The sequence below is a fragment of the Podarcis cretensis genome, assembly GCF_951804945.1.
Source record: "Podarcis cretensis genome assembly, chromosome: 12".
In the NCBI taxonomy this organism is placed as follows: Eukaryota; Metazoa; Chordata; class Lepidosauria; order Squamata; family Lacertidae; genus Podarcis; species Podarcis cretensis.
In genome coordinates, this window is record NC_137181.1 from 51,507,167 (window position 1) to 51,533,704 (window position 26,538).

Below are 26,538 nucleotides of genomic sequence, written 5' to 3' on the forward strand. Positions count from 1 at the left end.
GTACCTCGGGTTAAGAACTTACTTCATTCTGGAGGTCCGTTCTTAACCTGAAACTGTTCTTAACCTGAGGTACCACTTTAGCTAAAGGGGCCTCCCGCTGCCACCGTGCTGCCGCCGCGAGATTTCTCTTCTCATCCTGAAGCAAAGTTCTTAAGCGAGGTACTATTTCTGGGTTAGCAGTGTCTGTAACCTGAAGTGTCTGTAACCTGAGGGACCACTGTACTGATAGGCATGAACTGCTCTTAAGTGACACATCAAAATGTTGGTTTCAGTTCAAGGAACTTGGTTGTGTCTTCCTACCTCTGGCTACTGGCCCTTCAAGCAGGCTGATCCATCAAGCAAGAATTTTCTCAATCTTAATCCACAATTTAGTTTTCAGAAATATTTGTGAATAATTGTTTTTACTTTTAACATAATAGGTCTTATAACCAACTGAAGGCATTTCACTCTCTCTGTCGCAGTCAGTAAGAATTGTATGGACAACACCTAGCAAATAAGACTCGGGAAATGACCCAAAGCAACCCCATAATATATTGTACTTTTATGTTGTAAACTACCCTGAGATCTAGGGACACAGGTGGCGCTGTGGGTTAAAGCCTCAGCGCCTAGGGCTTGCCGATCGAAAGGTCGGCGGTTCGAATCCCTGCGGCGGGGTGCGCTCCCGCTGCTCGGTCCCAGCGCCTGCCAACCTAGCAGTTCGAAAGCACCTCCGGGTGCAAGTAGATAAATAGGGACCGCTTACCAGCGGGAAGGTAAACGGCGTTTCCGTGTGCGGCTCTGGCTCGCCAGAGCAGCGATGTCACGCTGGCCACGTGACCCGGAAGTGTCTCCGGACAGCGCTGGCCCCTGGCCTCTTAAGTGAGATGGGCGCACAACCCCAGAGTCTGTCAAGACTGGCCCATACGGGCAGGGGTACCTTTACCTTTACCTTTTTACCCTGAGATCTACTGGTATAGGGAGGTACACAAATTTAATAAATAAATAATTAAAATAAATCATAAACGCAAAAACTAGGGGTTAGATTCAACTAGCCTAGTGCACTAGTGAAGTGCACAAGAACTCCTGCTAGCACAACAGAGCTTTCCCCTTCCTCCTTTCCATGCTCCAGAACAGTGCATGGTGGGGTAGAGAGGAAATATTGTTTTGCCCACCAAGCAAAAATGCTTCCACTGGGGCAGAATGATCAAATCAGTGTGATGTTGAATTCCACCTTTGCCTTTATCAGCATTTTTTATAACATAAGAAGAGTTTGGATTTGGATTTGATATCCCGCCTTTCACTCCCTTTAAGGAGTCTCAAAGCGGCTAACATTCTCCTTTCCCTTCCTCCCCCACAACAAACACTCTGTGAGGTGAGTGGGGCTGAGAGACTTCAAGGAAGTGTGACTAGCCCAAGGTCACCCAGCAGCTGCATGTGGAGAAGCGGAGACGCGAACCCGGTTCCCCAGATTAGCAGACTACCGCTCTTAACCACTACACCACACTGGCTCATAACCACTGAGTATTAAAGTCACTGAGTATTAAAGTGACTTTAATAAAGTGACTTTAATAAAGTGACTTTAACCACTGAGTATTAAAGGTCTCAGTAAAGGGTTGGTCTCAGTCCAATTTAAAAAATGGACAAGGTTGCACATCACAAAAAAAAAACCCACCACAATAGCTGGCAACTTAACTGGCCGTCTTTATGGGCATTTCAAAAAGTGGATTTCAGTAAGCAGGAATTGGTATTTCTGAACACAGAGAAACTTTTTAAAAATATACAGTCTACCACAAGTAGACAATTTTTTTAAAAAAAAATCTAGTTAATAGACACTCTTAAGTTTACTTATGTCATGTAATATTATACTTAACTGATGCATTTTGGACTTCCAACAAAGTAAGTCACACAAGGCAGTCATGATTAACAAGTCTCATTGATTTCAATGGGGCTAAAGGATGACTAACTAGCCTGCAAAAAGTCTTGATATGCCAGCCTGTATCAACCAATTATTTTGTGTTACTTCAGCTTTTTTCTTGCAATGTATTTTTCAACTGGCTCTTTAAAAAATGGGGCTTGATTTTAAAGGGTTCAATATAACCAAAGCTACTTAGTATGGAATTTTACTTTTCTTCTTATTAAATTCTGGTTTTCAAAGCATGGGGCCAATCTGGCATCATCCACTAACCTTGTATATCAAAACCAGCCTCTCACCTGCCATATGTTAAGTCAGACTCCTTTTGCATAACAGTGAATGGTACCGTCTCTCACTTTTGGGTTTAAATATATTTTGGAAATATTTTTTTAAAGTTGTGACTATTTCACATAAATGGATCTCCACATAAAGTAGGATGTTAAGTGACCATGTGGAGCCTTCACTACCAGAAAACTATGCAGACAAATGAAGTCTCAAGGAACATTAATTCTGGTTAAAATTTAAGAGTTTATAACAGACCCTCCAACCCTGGGGGGAAATAGGCATTTACAATGGACATTATACCCAACTAAAGGATTACCAATTACAAGGGGGAACCACAAGAAGAGGGAACTAAGGGGTGGAAATAGACCTGACTCTAGCAAATAGGAGTATCCTAAGTGGAATTCCCACTGGTGGAGGGGAAGACAAATTTTGAGGACCCCCCCCCCCTACTACAAGCCCTAGGAGTACTTTGTGCAGTGCTTGAGGGTTGGGCGACCCTCCTAAGCAGCATGGGTGTGGGGCCTGAAGGAGGAAGGCACAATCCACAGGCAAGATCCCTGCACTGGATCAAAAACCTGCTGCATATTCAAGGAACATTTATGTCAGTGGAAGTCAGAAGATGAAGTTTGCATCAAACCCTAGGTCTCTAGTTTTGTTGGCTTTTTTTTAAGGTGGGGGAATCTGGCCTCCTCCCAAGTATTATTCTCTACCCTGCCCTCACTCGGAACAAAGACACAAAGAGCCCTGATGGAAATGCAAATTTCCTTCTCCTCCCCCTCCTCCCTTCAAATTAATCACTTGATAAGTAGAGAAGGGAGAATTAACTACTTCTCCTCACTGCCTGCGCGTATCTGCTTCTGCAGGAGTGTGAGAGTGTGTGAGGCGCAGAGCTTCTTTTGGCCCACCCAACATGCTGCCCCAAAGAGTTTGCCATGGATCACATCCACCAAGTTTAGCCACCCCCATTTTAAGGAACGCATCTAAGGAAAAAAACAACGGGCATGCTTTTTCACAAACTACCCAGCTTCGTAAAATGACATCTGGAAATCTTGAGTGACAAATCACCACCTTGCAGTGACCTTACTGATTCATCAGCCATTGCCTCTGAAACTATGTTTTAAATTCATTTCAGCCTTGTATTTAAGCACGAGTCTGTTAGCCACAAGTGTTGAGGAACTATACATCCGCATATGTACTGTGTGTGTGTGTGTGTGTGTGTGTGTGTGTGCGCTCTATCCCTCCTCCATACTCAGCTTAGAAGCCAAGTGGGCTAACTAGACCAGTGTTTCCCAACCTTGGGCCTTCAGCTGTTTTTGAACTACAACTCCCATTATCCCTGACTAGCAAGACCCGTGGCAAGGGATGATGGGAATTGTAGTCCAAAAACAGCTGGAGGCCCAAGGTTGGGAAACACTGAACTAGACAATGTAAGCCCTCTCCTCCATAGCAAGCATAGAAATGCAGCACACTGCTACAGAAGGGTCAGGGCACTCTGTTTTGTTTTTTTGTTTTTTTAACATAATATTTATTAAGTTTCAAATAAACACATATAAACACAAATACAAACAACAATAAAAACATACAAAAACCAACAAACAAAACAAAAACAAGTATAAATTCAAACCTTATTTTCTAAACCTAATTTCACCGACCTCCTCACACCTCCCCCTTCTGTATTCTAATTTCATTTATCTTATCAGCAAATCCATTCCCATATTTCCCATAGTTTTTAATAATTCTATTCTTTTTCCTTAATCAACGCCCCTGCAAACCACTAATTTTTAAACCCATATCTTTTTAACCTTCATTAATTTTATAATATTTATCAAGATAGTCTTTAAACTTCTTCCAATCTTCTTCCACTGTCTCTTTGTCCTGGTCTCGGATTCTGCCAGTCATCTCTGCCAGTCCCATATAGTCTATCATCTTCATCTGCCATTCTTCCAGAGTGGGTAGATCTGGTGTCTTCCAATACTTTGCAATAAGAATCCTTGCTGCTGTACATAAAAAAAGTTCTGTCCTTCTTTAACACCACATGGCTTACCATACCCAGGAGAAAGGCCTCTGGTTTCTTCAAGAAGGTATATTTAAATACCTTTTTCATTTCGTTATATATCATTTCCCAGAAAGCCTTAATCCTTGGGCATGTCCACCAGAGGTGAAAAAATGTACCTTCATTTTCTTTACATTTCCAACATTTGTTATCTGATAAGTGGTAAATTTTTGCAAGCTTGACTGGGGTCATGTACCACCTATAGATCATTTTCATAATATTCTCTCTCAAGGCATTACATGCCGTGAATTTCATACCGGTGGTCCACAACCTTTCCCAGTCAGCAAACATAATGTTATGACCAATATCTTGTGCCCACTTAATCATAGCTGATTTAACTGTTTCATCCTGTGTATTCCATTTCAACAGCAAGTTATACATTTTTGACAAATTCTTAGTTTTGGATTCTAACAACTCTGTTTCCAGTTTTGATTTTTCCACCTGGAAGCCAATTTTCCTGTCCAACTTATAGACCTCCAGTATTTGCTAATAATGAAGCCAGTCTCGCACTTTGTCTTTTAGATTCTCAAAACTCTGCAGTTTCCACTTATCGCCCTCCTGTTCTAAAATTTCACAATATTTTGGCCATTTAGCCTCCATATTAAGTTTTTTCAAAGCTTTTGCCTCCATTGGTGACAGCCACCTTGGAGTTTTGTTCTCCAGCAGATCTTTATATTTAATCCAGACATTATACAATGCTTTCCTGACAATATGGTTTTTAAAACCTTTATGAGCCTTAACCTTGTCGTACCACAAATATGCATGCCACCCAAAGAAATTGTTAAATCCTTCCAAATCCAAAATGTCTGTATTCTCGAGAAGCAGCCAGTCCTTTAACCAGCAGAAAGCTGCTGATTCATAATAAAGTTTCAAGTCTGGCAGGGCAAATCCCCCTCTTTCCTTTGCATCAGTTAAAATCTTAAATTTTATCCTGGGTTTTTTGCGGGTCAGGGCACTCTGTGCCTCCACTGCAAGGCTCCAGCAGGCAATATTTTTTTTAAAGATAATTTACCAGCTAATTAGTTATGGGCTTAGTTACAAAGCTACTGCTATATTAGATTATTGGTTTGACTTGATGCTGGTTGTCAACTTCCCAACAATCATTTATTGAAATCATCAGCCAGAAAAGTTGTAAAGGAAGCTTAAAGGTAAAGGGACCCCTGACCATTAGGTCCAGTCACGGATGACTCTGGGGTTGCGGAGCTCATCTCGGTTTATTGGCTGAGGGAGCTGACGTACAGCTTCCGGGTCATGTGGCCAGCATGACTAAGCCACTTCTGGCGAACCAGAGCAGCGCACGGAAACGCTATTTACCTTCCCGCTGGAGTGGTACCTATTTATCTACTTGCACTTCGTGCTTTCAAACTGCTAGGTTAGCAGGAGTAGGGACCGAGCAACGGGAGCTCACCCCGTCACAGGGATTTGAACCTCCGACCTTCTGATCAGCAAGCCCTAGGCTCTGTGGTTCACCCCACAGTGCCACCCGCGTCCCTTCCATACACACACAAAAAGCTTACCAACAACAACACAATACTTTCTGGCAATCATCAATCTTGCAGTCAGATCGCTCAGTCAGTAGAGCATGAGACTCTTAATCTCAGGGTTGTGAGTTCAATTGCCACATTGGGTGAAAGATTCCTGCACTGCAGGGGGTTGGACTAGATCAGGGGTTGGCAACGTGCAGCCCTTGGGCCAGATGTGGCCCACAAAGACAGTTTTACCGGCCCACAAGTCGCCCTCGAACCGAGCCACCCACTTGATGAGTCCCCCGCGCACTGTGACTCGCTGAGCGGCACTGGAAATTATGTCTGCGCATGTCCGCAGTGCTGGAAATAGCGTCTGGGCATGCGCAGAAGCGATTCCCAGCGCCGCGGACATGTGCAGACACGATTTCCGGCGTCACACTGCGCCAGTCCCTCTTATTTTGGAGGGGAATGGCAAGATCTTCCTCCACCCGTGGAGAGGCTTTTCTGAATGTGTGTGTGTGTGTGCTCAACTGTGCACTGCGCATGTGTGATTGAGAGAGATGCACCAAGTTTGTGTGGCACACAGGGGGGAGCAGCATCTGGGAACAGCAACAACTGTACTCTTTAAGTCTAAGTTATGTCACACCCCTCATGACGCTCATCCTGTGCCTGGCGCCCACAGCACTTTCTCAAAATTCAGAATATGCCTACTGTTCCAAAAAGGTCAGCAACCTCTGCTCAAAATGATGATCAACAAACATGGACTCTCAAGCCCCTGCCCCTTTTGTGTATAGCTTTCTTAATCACACCTGTTTTACCATTTTTAAAGTGTTTTAAGTTGTCTTCAGTCCAGAAGACTATTAAAATGTAGATATTATGCAAATTAGGGAAACTAATCCAACCAAAAACATGGAAAGAAACTAATTTTAGAATATTTCAATTGACAACAACGGTGAGGACAGCTTCATATATTTTATGATTAAATGCCTAAAAGTCTATAAATTCAGTTTTAAATGGAACTCTTTTGTCTGCAATACAAGTTCAACAAATTTGAGTTGAACTTTAAATTACACTATAAATTACTGGTTGAGACTATCTTTCTTCCCGAGCGGCCTTGCTCCCCTGACTATTAAGGACAATTTCCAATCGACATGGAAACGAGCAGTGAAAAGTATAATAACTACTCTAGGCTTCAACCCACAGATTTTACTTGACATGGGGTATGAACAAGCTAAAAAAAATATTAAACAGCGTGTGGAAGACACAGAACATCAAGCAGACCTAGCTAGGTCCCAAAAATTTCTAATCAGTGAAACCAGTAGATACCTCAACTCCCAAATGCCATATATAACTAACCTTGAAATCTTAAAACAGCGAAGGGTTTTCACTCTGGCCCATTGTCAGACCCTCCCCATAGCCCTTCAGAAAGGCCGTTATAGGAAGATGCCATACGAGGAGAGGAAATGCCCATATGGTTCTGGGCAGCAGGAAACAACGGAACATGCCTTTTCCCATTGCCAGTACTATGTAGACATACGAGCCAGGTTTATCCTGCCTATCCTGCACAAATTCCCAGGACGCACAGAACAACTCAACATCTCTCTACTACTCCAGGATGAAAACCCAGATGTTACATACTCAGTTGCTAGATTTTGCGCTTCCATGATGGATATTCGCGGAAGGATGGTTTGTGCTGCAAACCAGTCCTAAACTGAAGGCCCATATTGCAAGACCGTTATTCCCCCAAGCTCCACCCCTTATAGTTGTTTTAACTGCGTGTCTTTTAGTCCTTATCTGTTTTATTTATCTGTTCTTATTCATCAATTGTGAACATGCGCTGGATTATGGAGAAAGCTAGAGAGTTCCAGAAAGACATTTACTTCTGCTTCATTGACTATGCAAAAGCCTTTGACTGTGTCGACCATGGCAAACTATGGCAAGTTCTTAAAGAAATGGGAGTGCCTGATCACCTCATCTGTCTCCTGAGAAATCCCTATGTGGGACAAGAAGCTACAGTTAGAACTGGATATGGAACAACTGACTGGTTCAAAATTGGGAAAGGAGTACGACAAGGCTGCATTTTGTCTCCCTGCTTATTTAACTTATATGCAGAATTCATCATGCGAAAGGCTGGACTGGATGAATCCCTAGCCGGAATTAAGATTGCCGGAAGAAATATCAACAACCTCAGATATGCAGATGACACAACCTTGATGGCAGAAAGTGAGGAGGAATTAAAGAACCTTTTATTGAGGGTGAAAGAGGAGAGTGCAAAATATGGTCTGAAGCTCAACAGCTACTGGTAGATCATGGCTACTGGTCCCATCACCTCCTGGCAAATAGAAGGGGAAGAAATGGAGGCAGTGAGAGATTTTACTTTCTTGGGCTCCATGATCACTGCAGATGGTGACAGCAGCCACGAAATTAAAAGACGCCTGCTTCTTGGGAGAAGGGCAATGACAGGCCTAGACAGCATCTTGAGAAGTAGAGACATCACCTTGCCAACAAAGGTCCGTATAGTTAAAGCTATGGTTTTCCCAGTAGTGATGTATGGAAGTGAGAGCTGGACCATAAAGAAGGCTGATCGCCGAAGAATTGATGCTTTTGAATTATGGTGCTGGAGGAGACTCTTGAGAGTCCCATGGACTGCAAGAAGATCAAACCTCTCCATTCTGAAGGAAATCAGCCCTGAATGCTCACTGGAAGGACAGATTGTGAAGCTGAGGCTCCAGTACTTTGGCCACCTCATGAGAAGAGAAGACTCCCTGGAGAAGACCCTGATGTTGGGAAAGATGGAGGGCACAAGGAGAAGGGGGCGACAGAGGACGAGATGGTTGGATAGTGTTTTCGAGGTTACCAGCATGAGTCTGACCAAGCTGCGGGGGGCAGTGGAGGACAGGAGTGCCTGGCGTTCTCTGGTCCATGGGGTCACGAAGAGTCGGACACGACTAAACAACTAAACAACAACAACAAATTCATCAATTATCTGTGTTTAATCTTGTACTCTATTCACATGTTTTATCCTTTGATTGTTTCTTTGTTCTTATTTTCTTTAACAATTACCTGTTTAAATCCTAACTGCCATTTTATTTATATGTTTCTCTTATGCTGGTCTGTGACTGTAATAAAGTTTATTCATTCATTCATTCAATTTGTTGTTTGTACAAAATGGACCCCCCCTCCCCCGTTAAATGCACTTGCATTTATTACCATTAAATACTACATGTGCCTGTGTTCTAATGAATAACTTCATTTAAAATTTTCCTCATCAGGAATTAACTTGTCTAAGCCTTCTCAACAAATCTGGATTGAATGTACTTTTTTAAATAGTCTTTCAAGTTTGACATTATACTGGCAAAAGCCAAGGAAGAATCTTATTAATGTACTTACTTTTAACAAAATAGCAACACACTGAAAAATCATTGAATTAAAATAGTATGATCTTGGGCCTACATGATAGTAGTACGCAGCAATTATGTTAGATACAGACTGAGAGCCTTAATCTGGTTAACAAGGGATATAACTTTATCCTCTTCAAGGAGTACCTTACACACAAAAAGTCTACTGCCCAGAACTGTTGTCTGCCAGCTTCACACAGCACCAATGTAATATGATTTGAAGGTATCTGAATATTTCTAACAAACACTCGTACATTTTCAAGCAAAAAAAGAAATGCATTGCTCTGGAACCTTCCAAAATAATTTGAGGGAACAAATTTCAAAGAAAAGCTTCAGAGTTCCATCTATAGAATCACCTATGCTTCCACCTCTCATAATGGAAAATTAAGGTTCAAATTCAGTGCTTTTAAACAGAAAAACTGTTAAGAACAGAAACAATTTCCCATATATCTGAATTCTTAGTATGCTTAAGGTAAGGTTCAGTCAGACGCAAGTCTTCATTCATTCTGCTAGCAAAAGTAGAAATACTGAAAGTCACATTTTGAAAGGGATCCAAATAGCCTGCAAGCGGAACACTTTGGCTTGTGCATGGAGGTCTCCAGATTTCTCCCACTAGCTGCAGCCCTTTGCACATCTCATGCCTTTCCAGAGGGTCCCTCAACAAGCAGAAATAGCTTGGGGTCATACCTGATTGCACTGAGGAGACAGAAAAATCCTGTTGCCTGAGTGAAACTTTGCTTTTGTCTCTTTGCAACCAAGTCAATATATCCAGGTAACTAAATCATCTACAGACTAGATTATCTGCAACATACAGTATTATTTTTGATCATGTTTTCTTTCTCATGACATTGTTCAACTTTGTTATCAAGACTGAATATCCCCCTAGATGTGGTGAATGGTGGATTTAAGCAAGAAAAAGCTGCTAGATCATCCTACACAATCCTAATTGGATCTGACATTTTATGCAAAGCTTCTCCATACCAGTGTCAGTTGACTTTCAGAACAATGCTATTTTTTAGTACTTCTGCTAGTGATAAAAAAGGTGAGTAGATATGTGGGGGGGGGGAATCTAACAGAATTTTTGACATGTTGAAAAATCTCATTTTTTGGCAATTTCAATTATACAGACATATTTGAATTTATGAAGAAGTGGCACTTAAAACTTTTAAAGCTAACCATTTCCAAAGTTTGTCTAACTACACATATCAATGGTACAGGATTATGCAAACACCTTAAGGACTACAAAATACTCAGTCTAAGCTATTGTCTAATTTCCAATGGATTAGAACACAGACATCATAGGAATCCACTGTAGAAGAATGCCTTATTTTACACCTAGATATGTATGGCTATTATCTACAAGTAATTACATCTTTCTTTTTAGCTTTCTTTCAGTTTCCTAACTCCTGCTGAAAGCTATACCTTGAATAAATTATCTGAGCTGCTATTACTAAATATAAACTCCAAGACAAAGTCAATGCCCTAGACATTAATTTGCTGCCCCATATATTATCAAGTTCTATAAAGGTCAAATAACCCTGTAAGGCGATATCTTAGGAGCATTTGTGCAAATCATAAAGTATCTCCAAAAGCGAACATGCAGAAGAACCCTAGTATGATTAGTTACAATGCCATCTTTAATAAGTAAAAAATTACAAATACACAATTCTAAAACAAAACAAAACAAAAAATTAGCATTATGGCTCTTCAATCCTCTAGGGCAGATTGTTCAAGGATGGTAGCAATGGCAAGCTCATGTATAACATCAATCTGACAGATGCTAAGACTTAAGCATCTTTAATACAGACAAAGGTTTAAAAAACATAACCCTGCATTTTCTTCAAATAATGACTTTGTACAGCAAAGTATATACACTTTCTCACTGCTGATACAGAGAGGGCATGTCCTCCTCATAGACACATAAAACCATTGGATATAGGGCTAGCAGACAATTCTATGTCTACTCTTATTGTTGCTTAAAGCAAATTTAAATTTCAGAGCTCTAAAAGCTATACAGTAAATGAATCTTGGTGTAACACAAATATGGGCTTAACATAGCAAGGTTGTTTCAACATTCAAACGCACACAAGCTAAGTCTAATTGACAACAAAAACAAGGCTGTACTCACCATCCCCAACAGCCATTACACAGTTGTAATGCTACCAGGAGCTTTTTCCAAGGATACAACTTCAATCTGAGTGACTGTAAGTGCCTGCGCCACTCTCAATCCAGTGCAGCGTGAAGACGACACAGCACTGTGTGACCCAGTCAGATCTGCAGTTCTCTACTGCAACCAGCAACAGCTGCTACACCACTTCAAAATAAAGGTCCTGCTTCTTGCAGGAAACTCCTTCTATCCATTATAACCAGCCTCTCTCCTGCTTAAACCTAATAACACACTTGCCGGTACAGGAAGAAAAAAAATCCTTTCCTAGCCGTCTGCCTTTTTCTTTAAAGGTATTGCTCACATGCAATGAAGGTTATTCGACAGGGACTTTTAATGCAGTCATCAAAACACAAGGCATGCGTCCAGTAATCATTTTCTGCTTCCATTCCCTAAGGATTCATGTGTAATCAGCAATGAGCACATGACCAAATGATTATCTGATTTGCATAGCTATGAACAGAAGATGTGTCATATTCTTCTTTGGCCTTTATTTTTTTGCTGCCTTCTCAATCTCTCATTGTGTTCAGCCATCACTGGTTGCTGTAAACAAACCACGTCAAAGGCAGACCTTCAAAGGCTTTTCTATTCAAAGAAAGACGTGCCACTTAATGAAGATTGCTCCTGGTAAAGACAGTGACAAAACCCAAGCTAGCCACATTATCCCAGGCAAAAAGACAGTGTACTTCATGTCTGAGCCACACACAAGAGTCAAGGCAAGCACTTCTCAAAAGGAATTTTTAAAACTGACAAAGCAATATGGTAACACATAGATTAGCAAAGTATAGATTAGCAAATTCATTTCAGTGAAACCGTTTGCTGTTGCAAGGAAATCCTTGCAACAGCAAACAGTTTTACTGAAATGAATTTTTAAACCAAATATTCACACACAGAAATGTTTCTGTTCTCCCCCTTTAAACTGGAAAGGGCTATAGATCGTTTAACTATGAGCGGTAGAGACAGACTGCTGGAATTTGAATAGTGTGTCATTGTGGTTAGAGTATTGGACTAGGACCACAGAGACTCATATTTAAATCCCTGCTTAGCCACAAAGCTAACTGGATGGACTTCTAGAGTACTGTGAGTCCTGGAAGACCTGCTCCCTGTTTCGCAGGTCTTTCCCACCTGAGCTGGGAGGGCGAGCCATGACTGAACCCAGCTTTTAGTTTTTAGGGGGTTTGTTGTCGTGTTTTTTTTTGTGTTTTTTTTTGGATAAAAAATTCAAAACTGGAAAGTGCAAATATAGTGAACATGCTGGATGAAAGACCCTCCCAAACCTATTTTTGACTTGCAATGTTTTTTTTTTGTTTTTTTTTTGGATAAAAAATTCAAAACTGGAAAGTGCAAATATAGTGAACATGCTGGATGAAAGACCCTCCCAAACCTATTTTTGACTTGCAATGTTTTAAAGCACTCAACTGCAATTAGTTTCCTACTGTGTAAATAAGGTTGAACACATCAGCCCACGCATTTACAGCTAAAAGGAGTGTAATATCTAGAACCAGTAAAAGTATTAATCCCAAACAACGACCTTGGTTCCCCGATTACTATTTGGAAATTTGTATTTGTGTATATTATTTGTAGTGTGATGACTGTAATGAAGAAACATAATTTACAAACTGCGAGTCGTCGTCGCCTCCCCCCCCCCGTGACATTTGCATGGTAACCATCTCAAATGGAGAAAAGATGTTGAGCAATGAAAAATGTATGAGACCCAAACAAGTGAGAAATATATGTGGTTCAAACGCACATGTACTTTGTGTCATTTGTTTGAAGTGATGCAATCCTAAACACCACTTTAACATTATGTTTCAAGTCTCTGGCAAAGAAAGTTTCATGTGTGCCTTCCCCCTCCATTTATAAAATGGGCCATTATGAGAACAGATAAGCTGTTGCATTTGGATGACTGCAAAACCCATTCAGAGCGCTCTGGTGTTTCTTGCTATTGTGAAAAAGGTACAAACGCTGAAAACTTCAGCCATTTAAAATATAATGTAGGGATCCTCTTAAATCCTGTAGAAGAAACAGCATTTACAGAACTCAGCCTCCCAGAAAAGGAATTCAATGGGCTCTGCTGCTGACTGCAATATCTGTTTCCATGGAAATGGTTGCTCATTTGCTAATAAATAGGGGAAGCTTAGCACACCTCTTGTTTGCAATGCCACATGAGAGAGACAGCTGATAGCAGTCTTAAGACCTGGGAGTAGCTGACAGCCACATCAGAAGTGTTATGCAGCACAAATGCCACGCAACATAGAGATCTAGATATTGAAGGTATTTTTATAGGTTAGATACCTGCGTAGACTTGCAACTGAAATGCCATTTTGTACCTACTGTGTGGTTATGTAAGATGAAGAGAAAAAGAAAAGAAACCACAACAGTAACTGCGCTTCCCCACGCCATAAGGCTATGGTTTAGCCACCATAGAAAAAAACATTATTAGAATGATACCCACAGACTGAAGGCAGTCGGGAGTCAAAATAAAGACTTTAACCTTATCTGCAAACATATTTGTTCGTAAGAATGGTTTACATACATAATTGGAATAACAGCAGAGAAGCTTGCTCGCAGAAGATAAAAGGGGAGATTTTATGAACGGGGTGTGTTAGGAAGGTAAAAATCCCTGTTCAAAGAAGCCACCACTGAATCTCATGCAGATATTCTCAACAGGGTGTGAAGTAAGAATAATTTCTTAGAGGCAAAGTCTTAATTCGGGGATATGGAATTTGTGGCCCTCCAGATGCTGTTGAACTCCAAATCTATCATCCCCAGCTAGCATGGCCAATTGCCAGAGATAATGGGAATCTTAGCTCAACAACATCCAGAGGACCATGGGCTCACCAGTCCTGATTTAAGTGAACAGTGTATGGTAATGCAATCAAAAATAGCTAAAGAAGTACATCTGTACTGGAAGGGTTGGAAACACAAGAAATAAGCAGTAGGAATACATCTCGCACATGAATCAGTGCAATATAAATACTGAAAGCAAGTGAAAAGTCTCAGTCCACAAGTGAAACGCTAGAATGAAAATGCATGTTCAACATGTCAAATTTGCACACCACAGACAGGAATCCAACTGCACCCATTGCGCTCCCAGGTGACCTTTTGATCTAGTGGATGCCTCTGCTAACCAAGAGGTGACTGTGGCCAATTTGCCCTTCCATACTCAGCAACTGACAGCACCTTCCATGCTGCTCTGGAAGCCGCCAATTTTCAGAGAGTGCGGAAAAGAGGGAAATCACAAAAATTGCCTCTCTTCTTCAGACAGAGAAGATGTGTGTTGAAACAAAAGCCCTTCCATTAAATCAAGGGCACCAGTTGGGATTCTACACTATGTAAACCATGAAAAACTCATAAAGAAATGCATATTGTATATTCCTAGACAAACTGATCAATGTGTAATAAACAAATAAGTAACAAGAGACCAACAAAGACAACAAAATCTAACAACTCTCAAAAGAAGCTAGAGGCTGAGAGCAAACAGGGACAAATAACTGTATTCCAATACAGTTTCCTAAACCCAGACCTAGGTCACATTTGCTTCCCATACTGCTTTAACAGTTCCGAGGTGCTCATGTTAAACAGTGCCAATACTTCCTTCTCAAAATTGCATAGTACTAACTAGTTAGATGCTATAAAATAAACATTAATACCATACATTTGGAAAACCTAAATCCATATCTAACTTTTGCCATATTTAACTAAGCCTAACCTTAGTTGCAGAAATGCTAAAGACAACTCATACATGTCAAGCAGCTTAAAATAGTCTAAATTCAACTTTTTATATATCCATGTCAACATACACTATTGGATACTCACCACTGAAGTTGCTTGAAATCATATTGCCACCGTTTTTCACTTCATCAAATTTCATAAATATTGTTTGTAACCTAAGAATATGAATAAATATATATAAATAAAAACACACATATCATTCCTTTTTCAAATCAAACATTTTAAATTACAATTTTAACCAATCCTGATTTTTTCTAGGACTCAAGTCCCAGTTTCTAGAAAACCCAATAATGTCACAAATACAAATAATCAAGGTAAGCTGGTGATCACAATTCACAATGTTATGTTTGAGTCATGTTCTAGTGTGTATTTTATTAAGACTAAAGCAGGAAGAGAAACCATATTTAAATGCAGTTTTGCAGTCAACATGCATCGGTCAGGCACACAACCCCTTTCTCTCTTCGGAATCTCTCTTCACAATTAACTGCAAAACATACTCACATCTATTTAAGTTCACCCATCTATTTCTTGGTTTCTGTTAGAGTTATTTTCCCTTTGGTTCTGTCCAATATTCTTTTTCTCCTGCTAGTTTGTCTCATTCTTCTACATATCCAAGCCATTTTAGCCTCTGTGTCCTATTTTCAGCAACTAATGTTAGCTGGTTTCCTGGTGCTTGCTGTTCCTAGAGCTTTCTAATCCTCCAGATGTTAGATTTGCTAATTCTTTTTACGTAGCCCATAATCCATTACCCTGTTTTATTATTTAAGATCCATAACCCAACTTTCAGAGTTACACATCCTCTGCAAGTCCTATTATAAATCTTTAAATTTCAAATTGTACAAAGGAATGCTCAAAAATACGGTGCAAATGATACTCACTGTGTATCAGTAGTTACGTGGCACCACATCAATGTATTATATCTGAAATCAGTTCGCTTGGAAATATAATTATTGAGTGAACTGATCACAACCCTACTGGAAATAGCCAGACTTCTATGGCTACAGTGCTTGCATTCCTTGAAACCCTCATTTCAGTTTGAATCTCTCAAAGCAATGATTAACTTAAAAAATAATAAAAAAAAACAAAAAAAAAACAGCAAGAGTAACAAACATGTGATTGGTAAGTGTTCAACATTACTGCTTCTTGAAAATTCCTCAAAAAAAGAGAAAGGAAAGCATTTACATTTTCAAGAAGTCAGTTTTCTGACCACATAGACAAATGGAGTCTCGCAAGAGCAGGTGCTTCAAACCTTGGGGAAGTACTTATAGCAAAAAAGTTGGGGGGCAATGTGGTTTTTGTTCTTGTTTTTAAAACTCAAATGACCAGAGCACTGTTGGGGCAATTGAGAAGCTTATCTTCCATCTTGCAGACTGCCATTCAAGGGCACTTTGTGTGTCTATTTAAAGATGAGTTGTTTACCTGTAACTAATGTTCTTTGTGCTGTCACACACATAGTTTTTTTTTTTTTTTTTTTTTGCATTTCTGTGGATCAACTCTACAAAAGTTCTAGAGCAGGAATGAGGACTCTCTGGCCCTTCAAATGTTGCTGAACTACAGCTCACATCAGCTCTAGAAAGAATGGGCTTGCAACGTCTGCAGGTTCAAAGGTTCCCTGTGCCAGTTCTAGAGTGTTAGTCTGAAAATGGAAAGGAAAGCTGTGATACCCTCTTGGAGAGAAAGAAGTCTACCTTCTCGAGGTGGCACCATGTGAGGCAGAAATTTGAAGGGGTGTGTTACTGAATTTTGTTGCATAGCTGAAGAGAGAGCTAATGCTGGTCCCAAGTAATGGAGTCCTATGCATCTATGTGGAAGGGCGCAAAAATATGAGAATACAGTGGGTGAATTAAAGATAGTATCAAGCAGTACAATGTTCTCACCTAAGGGGCTCGTATCTTAGGAATGGTTGGAAAGAAAGTACTTTATGTGGTATGATGTTTCCTTGTGAAACAATGATCCAAAGGAGATCTCAATGTTTAATGATGTCAAGTCTATCTAAACAGTTAATCATAGTGGTGTTCTAAACCACAGAGCCTAGGGCTTGCCAATCAAAAGGTCGGCAGTTCGAATCCCCGTAACGGGGTGAGCTCCCATTGCTCAGTCCCTGCTCCTGCCAACCTAGCATTTTGAAAACACACCAAAAAGTGCAAGTAGATAAATAGGTACCGCTCCGGCGGGAAGGTAAACGGCGTTTCCATGCGCTGCTCTGGTTCGCCAGACGCGGCTTAGTCATGCTGGCCACATGACCCAGAAGCTGTACACCGGTTCCCTCGGCCAGTAAAATGAGATGAGCGCCGCAACCACAGAGTCGTCCGCAACTGGACGTAATGGTCAGGGGTCCCTTTACCTTTAAAATAGAATGGGGCATAAACCCCAAACCAGTCTTTGCTTTGTGAAATCTTACCACTGAAAGGGAAGTTTTCTGTCCCTGTGTTAGTTTTCTGAGTGAAGATCTCATTAATTGTTGGATCTTTAGGTGGTGTCTGGATGCGTGGAACTCATCTGTTATCTGACTAGCCAATTTCTCTATCTTTCTGTAACTGATTCAGAACCTGCTTTTCATGAGACACTCTTCACAGAGCACTATTATAAAATATACATCAAAGCACAAATAAATTATGTTTTAACACATCTCTCTCACATTACTGCTAAAATCCAGCACCAAACCAGCCCAAGGCAACTTAAACATACAAACCAGACCATAACACAATTTGTACAACACAATTTATAATGAACCACTGAAGGCTGTAATGAAAAGGTGGACCTTCAAAGTCCATCTGGAATATTGAGAGATAGGGCTTGCTTGATCTCATGTGGGACTGAATTCTACTACTGTGGGGCCACTGCGAAGAAGACCCTGTTCTGTGTTGCCACCAGCCCAATTGCATCCACAGGTGGGTACATAAGCAGGGCCTCTGAGAAACATCTTCAAGGATTGGACTGGCAGGTTGACCTGGATGCAGGGAATCTTTTAAGCAACCTAGTTATAAACCATTTACCACATCTCTGGAAACATATCACTAACCAGGAAAACTGGTATAATTTGATGTAATATGCTCCAACTGCCTCTCCACTACCAGTAGCTGGACAGTTGCATTTCTACCAGTTCAAGTTTCTGAAAGACGCACTTCCAAAATTTAAAGGCAACACTATGAATAGAACATTACAGTAGTTCAGCCTGGATGCTACAAATGCATGGATAACCATGGATAACCAAGGCACGCTCCTCCAGGTAGAGTCAAAACAGAGGAACAAGCTGAAGATGATAAAAAGAACCCTTAGCTATTACTGCCATCTGAACGTTTGGTGCTGAGTCCAGCATCACTCCTAGTTGCACTCCTAGTTATTCTTCAGGGGGAAGTGTAACCCTATCCAGAACTACTTACAAATCTCAATCCAGGGGAGTCTCTTTCCCCATACACAATGCTTGGATTAATCTTCAACTTGTGCCGTCTCAAGGCACAAATTCAGAAGTTCAACAGCCTCCCTAGGACCAGCAGATGGAAAAGACACGTGGAGAAGTCACATCTGCATACTGATGACACGTTTGAACCTCTGGGATGGCTTACCCCAGTAGTTAATGTACATGCTGAACAGCATAGAGAATAGAATACACTTCTGAGGAATTCCACAGGCCATTGAACAACAGATGTCTTCTAGCACCCACATTTTCCAGGAAAAACCAGAGCAACTCCCCTAGGCCCAACTCAAACAAGTCTAACATACCATATTTTATGGTATCAAAACCCACAGAAAGGTCCAGCAAAACAAACGGTGTTACACTCTCGTCATAAATCATCTACCAAGGTGACCAATGCTGTTTCTGTTCCCATGTTCCCAAGCTAGATATGAAGCTGGATTAGAAATGATCCAAATATTCAACACTGCCTGGAGTTAGTTGTCCAGTTACCATTAGCTCCACAAGGAAGAAATATTGGAGACTAGGCAATAGCTCTCCCAAGCCAATAGATCTAAATTTCAGGTTCTGAAACTAGTAGGAAGCAGAGTATCAGGTCTTTTAAGAATGTTTCCAGAGCCTCTTTGTGTAGGAACAGAACCTTCACAAGTGGGAGTGTACAATTCTTCAGAAGAGTCATTCTCCCCTTTCCATTTGCTCTGCAAGTCCCATAACAACAGAACAAAATTCTAGGCAAGTCATATGTATTATTCAATTTGGGACGACTCAAAGCCTTTTTTCCTTGACTTAGGTGTTCTCAAGACAACTTGAGAATTCACATCCTGTTCAAAGTGTACAGAAGTCTTGCAAAAGTATTGAATTCCAGTGCATTATTTTGAAATCAACATGAAATACACATGGCTATATCCAGATATTTACACAACAAACATGCAAAGAGGCTGCTGACACCAATGGTGTTTTTTTAAAAATCCCTATAAATGCTATACAACTGGCCAGAATAATCTTGCAGTTTCACCATTTAATTCAAATTCAGTTTTGAGGTGGCTGCCTTGCTTTCCCCTTTGCTTTTAACAAATTACTAGGAAAAAGCTAACATTAATCTAATATGCACACTTATCATTTTGAGTTTCACCAAATGCCACCACAGCTGAGTTCTACACACACAATTCTCCTCTAAATGTCAAATTGTATTTGACAGCAACCTTTAAAACTAACAAAATGTTGACTACTAGATTATTGTAACTTACTTAGTTTTAGATTAATGTACTGCAATGCCATCCAATCAGACAACTTACTAAGATACAATTTATCAGGCACATCCATGATTTTATGGATATCACTACCTCTCAAGGAATAGAGTATTACTTTTTACTATACAGTGGTGCCTCGCAAGACGAAATTAATCCGTTCCGTGAGGCTCTTTGTATAGCGGTTTTTTCGTCTTGCGAAGCAAGCCCATTGACAGCTTAGCGGATTAGCGCTATTAGCGGCTTTTAACGGATCAGCTGATAAGCGGCTTATCAGCGGATCAGCTGATAAGCGGCTTAGGGCTTAGGAAAAGGGGGGGGGAGGGAAAAAACCCCGCAGGAACTCGCAAGACATTTTCGTCTTGCGAAGCAAGCCCATAGGGAAATTCGTTTTGCGAAGAGCCTCCAAAACGGAAAACCCTTTTGTCTAGCGGGTTTTCCATCTTGCGAGGCATTCGTCTTGCGGGGCACCACTATACATAGTACAAATGTATGTCAAGACAATTACACTACAATTTGTTTCAACTACTACATTATACTTTAATTACTATGGTAATAGTTTCGTTGTTTGGCTGTTCTAACTGGTGTGAGGAGCAATAGAAGAATACGGCTAATGCTCTCATATCTGGCTTGCAACTTTTCATAGTTGGCCACTGTGGGAAATAGGATGCATAGGCCTTTCATCTGATTCAGAAGGCTTCCTTTTATGTTGAAGTGATAGCTGAAGGAGCATACATGGAAGTTTATTATAATTTGCAACAGGAATGAAGGATTTCTAAGAATTTAAGTAGGAAGAAAAAACTTATTAAGATCCAATGACTGTGTGGGAATGGAATCCTTTTCTGTTTTGCTACTGAGAGGATGAATTCAGGCATCTTGCATAATAATCTACCAAAACCTGCAGCACTGTAAAATAGTGATGCTTCTACCTCTGTGTGTTCTTTTGTTTAATACAGCATGCAAACACAAAGGTTAGTTTAATGCAGGCTTCCGCAAGCTCAGCCCTCCAGATGTTTTTGGCCCACAACTCCCATGATACCTAGCTAGCAGGACCAGTGGTCAGGGATGCTAGGAATTGTAGTCTCAAAACATCTGGAGAGCCAAAGTTGACCTAATGGGTTCATATGTCAGCCCAGGTCTAGAAAGGCAAACCAGTTTAAAAACACATCTTGCTTATTTTGAGTGGGAAAGTATACATCTTATTTTTACTCTCCAAATTTCCAGTTCTTCCATTTTAGATCTCTTCCGAGTCTCTGCCCCCCCCCCCCATTTCCCATCTCCACACCTCCATGACTTCAAAGCTCTATTCCAACCAGGAGAAGACCTACACATGCTGTATCCCCCACCTGAATGCTGCTGCATTACTGTGGCAGAAAATGCTGCCTTTCTGGATCAGATAAGACATGGATCTAATCTTTGAAACAGAAAAAGATTTCTGAAAGTCCTCTTTAAATTACAGTTAATCCAGGGATTGGGAACTCGAGGCCTTCCAAATGTTGGATGCCAACTCTCATCAGCATGGCCAACTGTCAAAGTTGGAAGTTGCCGCTGAGCAACAACCGCAGGTTCCTCTCCTTCATAAAGTAAATATATTAAGCTAAAGCAACCTGAAATAAATGTATCCTATTGTCACAGCGGCCAACCAGAACCCTATGAGAAGTCTGCAAATAAGACCTCAGCACAATAGCACGTTCCTCTCCTATGGTTTCAAGCAACTAGGATTCAGAAGCAAACTGCCTCCAACCATGGAGGCACAATACATCAGTTGTGGCTAGTAGCCTTATCCTCATGTATTCTGCCCAATCCTCTTTTAAAACCATTTATGTTGGAGACCGCTACTATCTCCCATGGGAATATATTCCATAGTTTAGCTATGTGCTATGTGGCAAATATCTGTATCTTGCTTTTGTACCTAGGAGCTCAAATATGCATGTTCTCCTCCCCCTGTTATGTTTGCAGCAGCCCTGTGAGATAACTAAGTTAATACGTGTATATAAGCAGCATTTGTGATGGGTGTGCAAAGTACCCAACCAACATAAAAAGGTAAAAGGTAAAGGACCCCTGGACGTTTAAGTCCAGTCAAAGGTGATTATGGGATGAGCCGCTCATCTCGCTTTCAGGCCAAGGGAGCCAGAGTTTGTCCACAGACAACTTTCTGGGTTATGTGGCCAGCATGACTAAACCATTTCTGGCGCAATGGAACAGAATGAAAGAAGCCAAAGAGCACAGAAACACCGTTTACCTTCCCGCCGTAGCAGTACCTATTTAACTACTTGCACTGGTGTGCTTTCGAACTGCTGGGTTGGCAGAAGCTGGGACAGAGAAACAGGAGCTCATCTTATCATGCGGATTTGAACTGCTGACCTAATCAGCAAACCCAAGATGCTCAGTGGTTTAGACCACAGTGCCACCTGTGTCCCTCCAATCCACATAGTGCACCAAGTCCAGGAAATCCTGGCATCCCCGGTGATAGCACATACGGATTAAGGGGAGAGGAGGATGAAATATACTGAACTGGTTTCCTGGTGAATATTCCATATTCTCAGTTTAGGAAGGGGGGAACCTAAGAGAATCAAATGAAGTTTTTCCCCCCACTGAGAAATGTTTTGGCTACAGCCACAGGTCATCACATAGTTTGTTCCATAAACATTTCCCCTAGCCAGGGATATCTCAGTGGTGTGAGACAGATACCCTGAGCATGCTTTTTGCCAGTTTTCAAAGCCATAGGTGGGGGTTCCCATAGTGGTGCCATACTGTTGGCAAGTTTAGATGCCTATGCTCCACAAAATTATCTAATCTTCCTTTTAGGTGACCAAAGCTTGTGGCCATTACCACGTCTGGTGGGAGCAAATTCCACAAATTAACTATGTGTTCTGTTAAGACATACTTTCTTTTTTCTGTTTGGAATTGGCACCAAGTTCTATTAGAGAGAAAGAAAAACTTAACTATCCACTATATCCACACCAGGCACAATTTCATACGCTTCTGTCATGTCTCATCTGACTTGACTTTGTCTAAACTGAAAAAAAAATAAAATGCCAATATATGTGAGCAAGGCACTAAATAGTGTTAGATTAATACAATTTAGCCTATTCTAACAGTTTACCTTTCCCACTGCCTATTTGATTATTATTTCTAAGCTATACCAAGAAAACTTCCCATATTTGCTAGGTTTCTTGCAATTTGAGACGTTTACATTTTAACTGGGCAGCAAATAACTAAAAGGTTGTTTATGCAGTCTTTTGGCACATTATTCAATCACAAGCAGCGACCAGCACAATTCTGGTTTGTTCATACAATGTACTCTAGAAACAATGGTAAATTGTGACAAAGTTTTTATTTTTATTTTGTTTGCTTCAGTGTCTACTGTTTCCTGTTTTGAGCAAAAGGTGCTACAGTGTGCACCACCGAACAAAAGTATATATACATTTAACCTCAAAAGCTAGCAAATGTTACATAAGTTTATGCATATAATCATAACAAGATAGGTATTTGTAGTAGCCATCATAGCTAACTCACCTTGCAGACGGAAGTCCCCTTTTGTTAAGATCAACTCTTACTTTCTCTCCTACATGCCTATAAATCTCCACAATCGCCAATATTGCAGCATCTCTCACCTGCGAGCATACAGAGCAGGTATTAGAACATGGCAAGAATATTTAAAGGTATGGCAATTAGCACACTACGCTTACTGTTTAATCTTCTAGTTTTTGCTCATCAATATTTTGCTTACCCGTCAATAATTCTAAATAAAATGAAGGGAAAGGGTTTAAACAAGACTGCAAGTTTAAGGAGTCAGGTGCATAATTGCTAGGTCTTTTTCAAACACATTGACTGTCTGGTCTGAGGCTACAGAAAGAGTAAACTGTTGCAATATGCATGTCAAACTCAGACATCTTTATAAAAGTTAAGCTTCTCTGCTACACTGTGCTGCTCTAAACAATATTGTTCCATACACAGTCTGCTTTCTTACTGCAAGCATGTCTACTGCAGTGGGAGGGGAAAAATATCAACTTATTCAATGCAATTCTACAATGAATTTCTTATGCTTAATTTCTCTGTGAGATACTATTGTAGCCTGTCAGCTACCATGTTCATTTATGTTTGATTAAAAGAAACAAAAACAAAACCCCAACCCTGAAGCCATTTCTTCTTGTATGGTCCTCCCCTCCCACCCTCCAGCCATGCCGCTAGAATTTTAATTATGCATATATGTATTCTTAGGGAAGATAGAAAAACTTAACAACTCTCTTATCTTGCAACCTATGACTAACAGGAAGGGATGCAGGACAGAAAGTAAATAACTCATCACCTATTCTGAAGAATGCCTTACATTTATTTATGAAAAGACGTATTTCTAGAATTCTATACAAGACCACTTAAACCTTTGAATACATAGGAAAAAGCCAAACATATATTTCCTAAGCCAAGAGTTCCATTTAAAAAATTGCCTCATTGTTCCACAACAGTGGTAAGTTTGTTGAAGACACCTCCTCTAGTTTCATGTGGGAAATGAAAAGAAGTTCTGCTTCTTGGTCTAAATTTCTAGGTATTCTCAAAATTCTAGATCTTTAAGATTTACTAACAATCTCCTACAATCCTCCCATTATTGACAAACCCATGTAGTAAGAAAACACAGACAGAAGAAAATCAAAAGAAATGTTTTTTTGTTGTTGAAAGATTATAATCCTACCTGGCTATTGGAGTCTCCAGACAAGATGCATAAGTGTGGTACCAGTTTGTTGAGAATTAATGATTGTGCACCATAGCTAGGGGAGGAAAAAATCAGAGCAAGCGTCATTTCTCACCTCATGCACAAAACATCAGCCAACACTACCAGAAGACAACTCCAACTATCCTTACAATCTAAGGACAGTTTAGATGAACTCAAGAGGTAAAGTTGAAAGCAAATTAAAAGTCTGATCATTGCTTTTCATTTTAAGGGTCTTTTTAAAAAGGACTAATCCCTAGAAAAAGAACTTGCCCCAAAGGAAAGGGATGAACATTTATTTCAACAGCTTACTTCAATAAAAATAAAATACATACGTGTTTAATGTTGCAATAAGACACAGACACACTCCTTCTCGTGAACGATAGTTCTTGTGTTTAAAGCCAGCAACAAGACGTTCCCAGACGAACTATTAAAAATAAAAGGTCGGTTAGGTTATTGAATGAAATTGCATACTCCATGACACAAATGTAAATTCTAAATTAACACAACCAAAATTATTACATTTATTGCTTTGGGACAAAAAGTTCAGATCAGGCTCTTTTACACCTACTACCATTATATTAATACTGGTATAAAACAGCATTTAATCAATTAGTTTTCAGAAACTGGAGACAAAATAAGAATAACAACTGAAATATCTAAATTGACGTGTCTCTCATATTAACCTTTCCCTGCTTAAAAATATCTTCCCACTGCGACTTTAATAGGTCCCTCCCTCATCCAGATATTTACAACTGAATTTCTTTTACATTTGATTTTTTTTATTTAAAAAATTGCATTAATGTATTTTTAAAGTATTTATTTTGCACACTTATACTTCTGGTTCTATTTGCCCTCCAATTCCAGTGCTGTTTCTGTTCTTCAGTGATGATCTCCGTATCTTTCTTCTATTATGAATTTCTTGGGCTACACTCATTTGCTTCCATGCATGTTCTTCTTCCCATGTTTCACTTGCCCTTATTAATTCCTTTCTTGCTTTTATCTTTATAATTCTCAGCCTCCCAGGAGCTCTGCTGTATCGCAACTGCCAATGCTGTATACTTCAGACTTACAAGACTAGATTTGCAACGATATTTCAAAGCAAACAGATTCCAACTGCAATTCCCTTCAGCTGCAATGCTGCCATTATAATCTCAGCCGTTCAGCAGGCATTCAGGAGAAAAAGGTTGCCTAGCAACTGCTGCACAGTGAGCAAGAGCACATTTCCCAGACTGCAGCATTTTATGATTTAGACCCTCCCAGTATTCAAGTCATGCTGTAGAATGAGCAAAACAGACAATGTCGCATGTATATATAGGCTACAATGCATTAAATTATACATTGTTTTTGCCTTTAAAAGACTTGGAGGAAAATACTAGGGTAAGCTAGACCACTGGTCTTCAACTGGGGGGTCAGGACCCATTAGTGGGTCCTGGCTTGATCTGAAGTGGGTCTCAACAGGAGCACTACCACCATGCAAATTTATTTAAGAAATGGGTCCCAAATGGATGCCTAGGTTAAAAGTGGGTCTTGGGTCTTAAAAGGTTTAAGATACCTGAACTAGACAATACTGAATATATTTTCCACAATGATTTAAGCAGCTAAAAGCAGTGCTGAACCATTTTTCACATTTCTGCGTTAATTCATAAAAAAATACCATCTAAAAATTCAGTGTTTCAACAGTGTTGTGTTGAAGGTAGTAAGTTGATTGCAAGAACCCCCCCGCCAGCATTTAGCAGGCATTAGATGTTTAATTTAAAGGCTGGTCATTCCTCAGAAGCATTGGCCTGGCACAAGCCCAGCTGGAATTTATGCAAGCACAACACTTGGCAACAAGGAAAAGAATAATATTTTACGTTACAATCAAATACTATTTTTTGGAAGGGATCACAGAACAGACAGACAGACAGACAGACAAATAGATGATAGATAGATATTCAAAAACATTTTCAAAAATGCACACAAGGACAATCCAGCAAAATTTAGCTTATTATAAACAAAATTAGCTGCAGCAATTGCAAGTCCATCAGTAAACAGCATTTTCCTTATAACATTTCAAGCATGTTCTCAGAAAATTAGTGCTATATAGAGAAAACCATAAAAAATAAAATGTCCAGCAAGTTAAACATGAAATAATCATACACTAGAATACTATACAATTTATGTTGCCCTT

General features: G+C 40.2%; 1 protein-coding gene across 24 annotated transcripts in view; it reads right to left on the bottom strand.

Moving 5' to 3' along the window:
- CLASP2 (cytoplasmic linker associated protein 2) overlaps window positions 1-26,538 on the bottom strand; it is a 132,710-nt gene that overhangs the window by 91,986 nt on the left and 14,186 nt on the right. For 23 of the 24 annotated variants that reach the window (XM_079947744.1, XM_079947733.1, XM_079947734.1 and 20 more), the window contains exons 4-7: window positions 24,701-24,792; window positions 24,348-24,423; window positions 23,174-23,271; window positions 15,077-15,147 (exon numbers count right to left, since the gene is read on the bottom strand). In XM_079947744.1, coding sequence (XP_079803870.1) covers window positions 15,077-15,147; window positions 23,174-23,271; window positions 24,348-24,423; window positions 24,701-24,792 — 337 coding nt within the window. Of the gene's footprint in view, window positions 1-11,221; window positions 11,631-15,076; window positions 15,148-23,173; window positions 23,272-24,347; window positions 24,424-24,700; window positions 24,793-26,538 lie in introns of those variants that run through there. The other variant, XM_079947750.1, reaches the window with a different exon arrangement.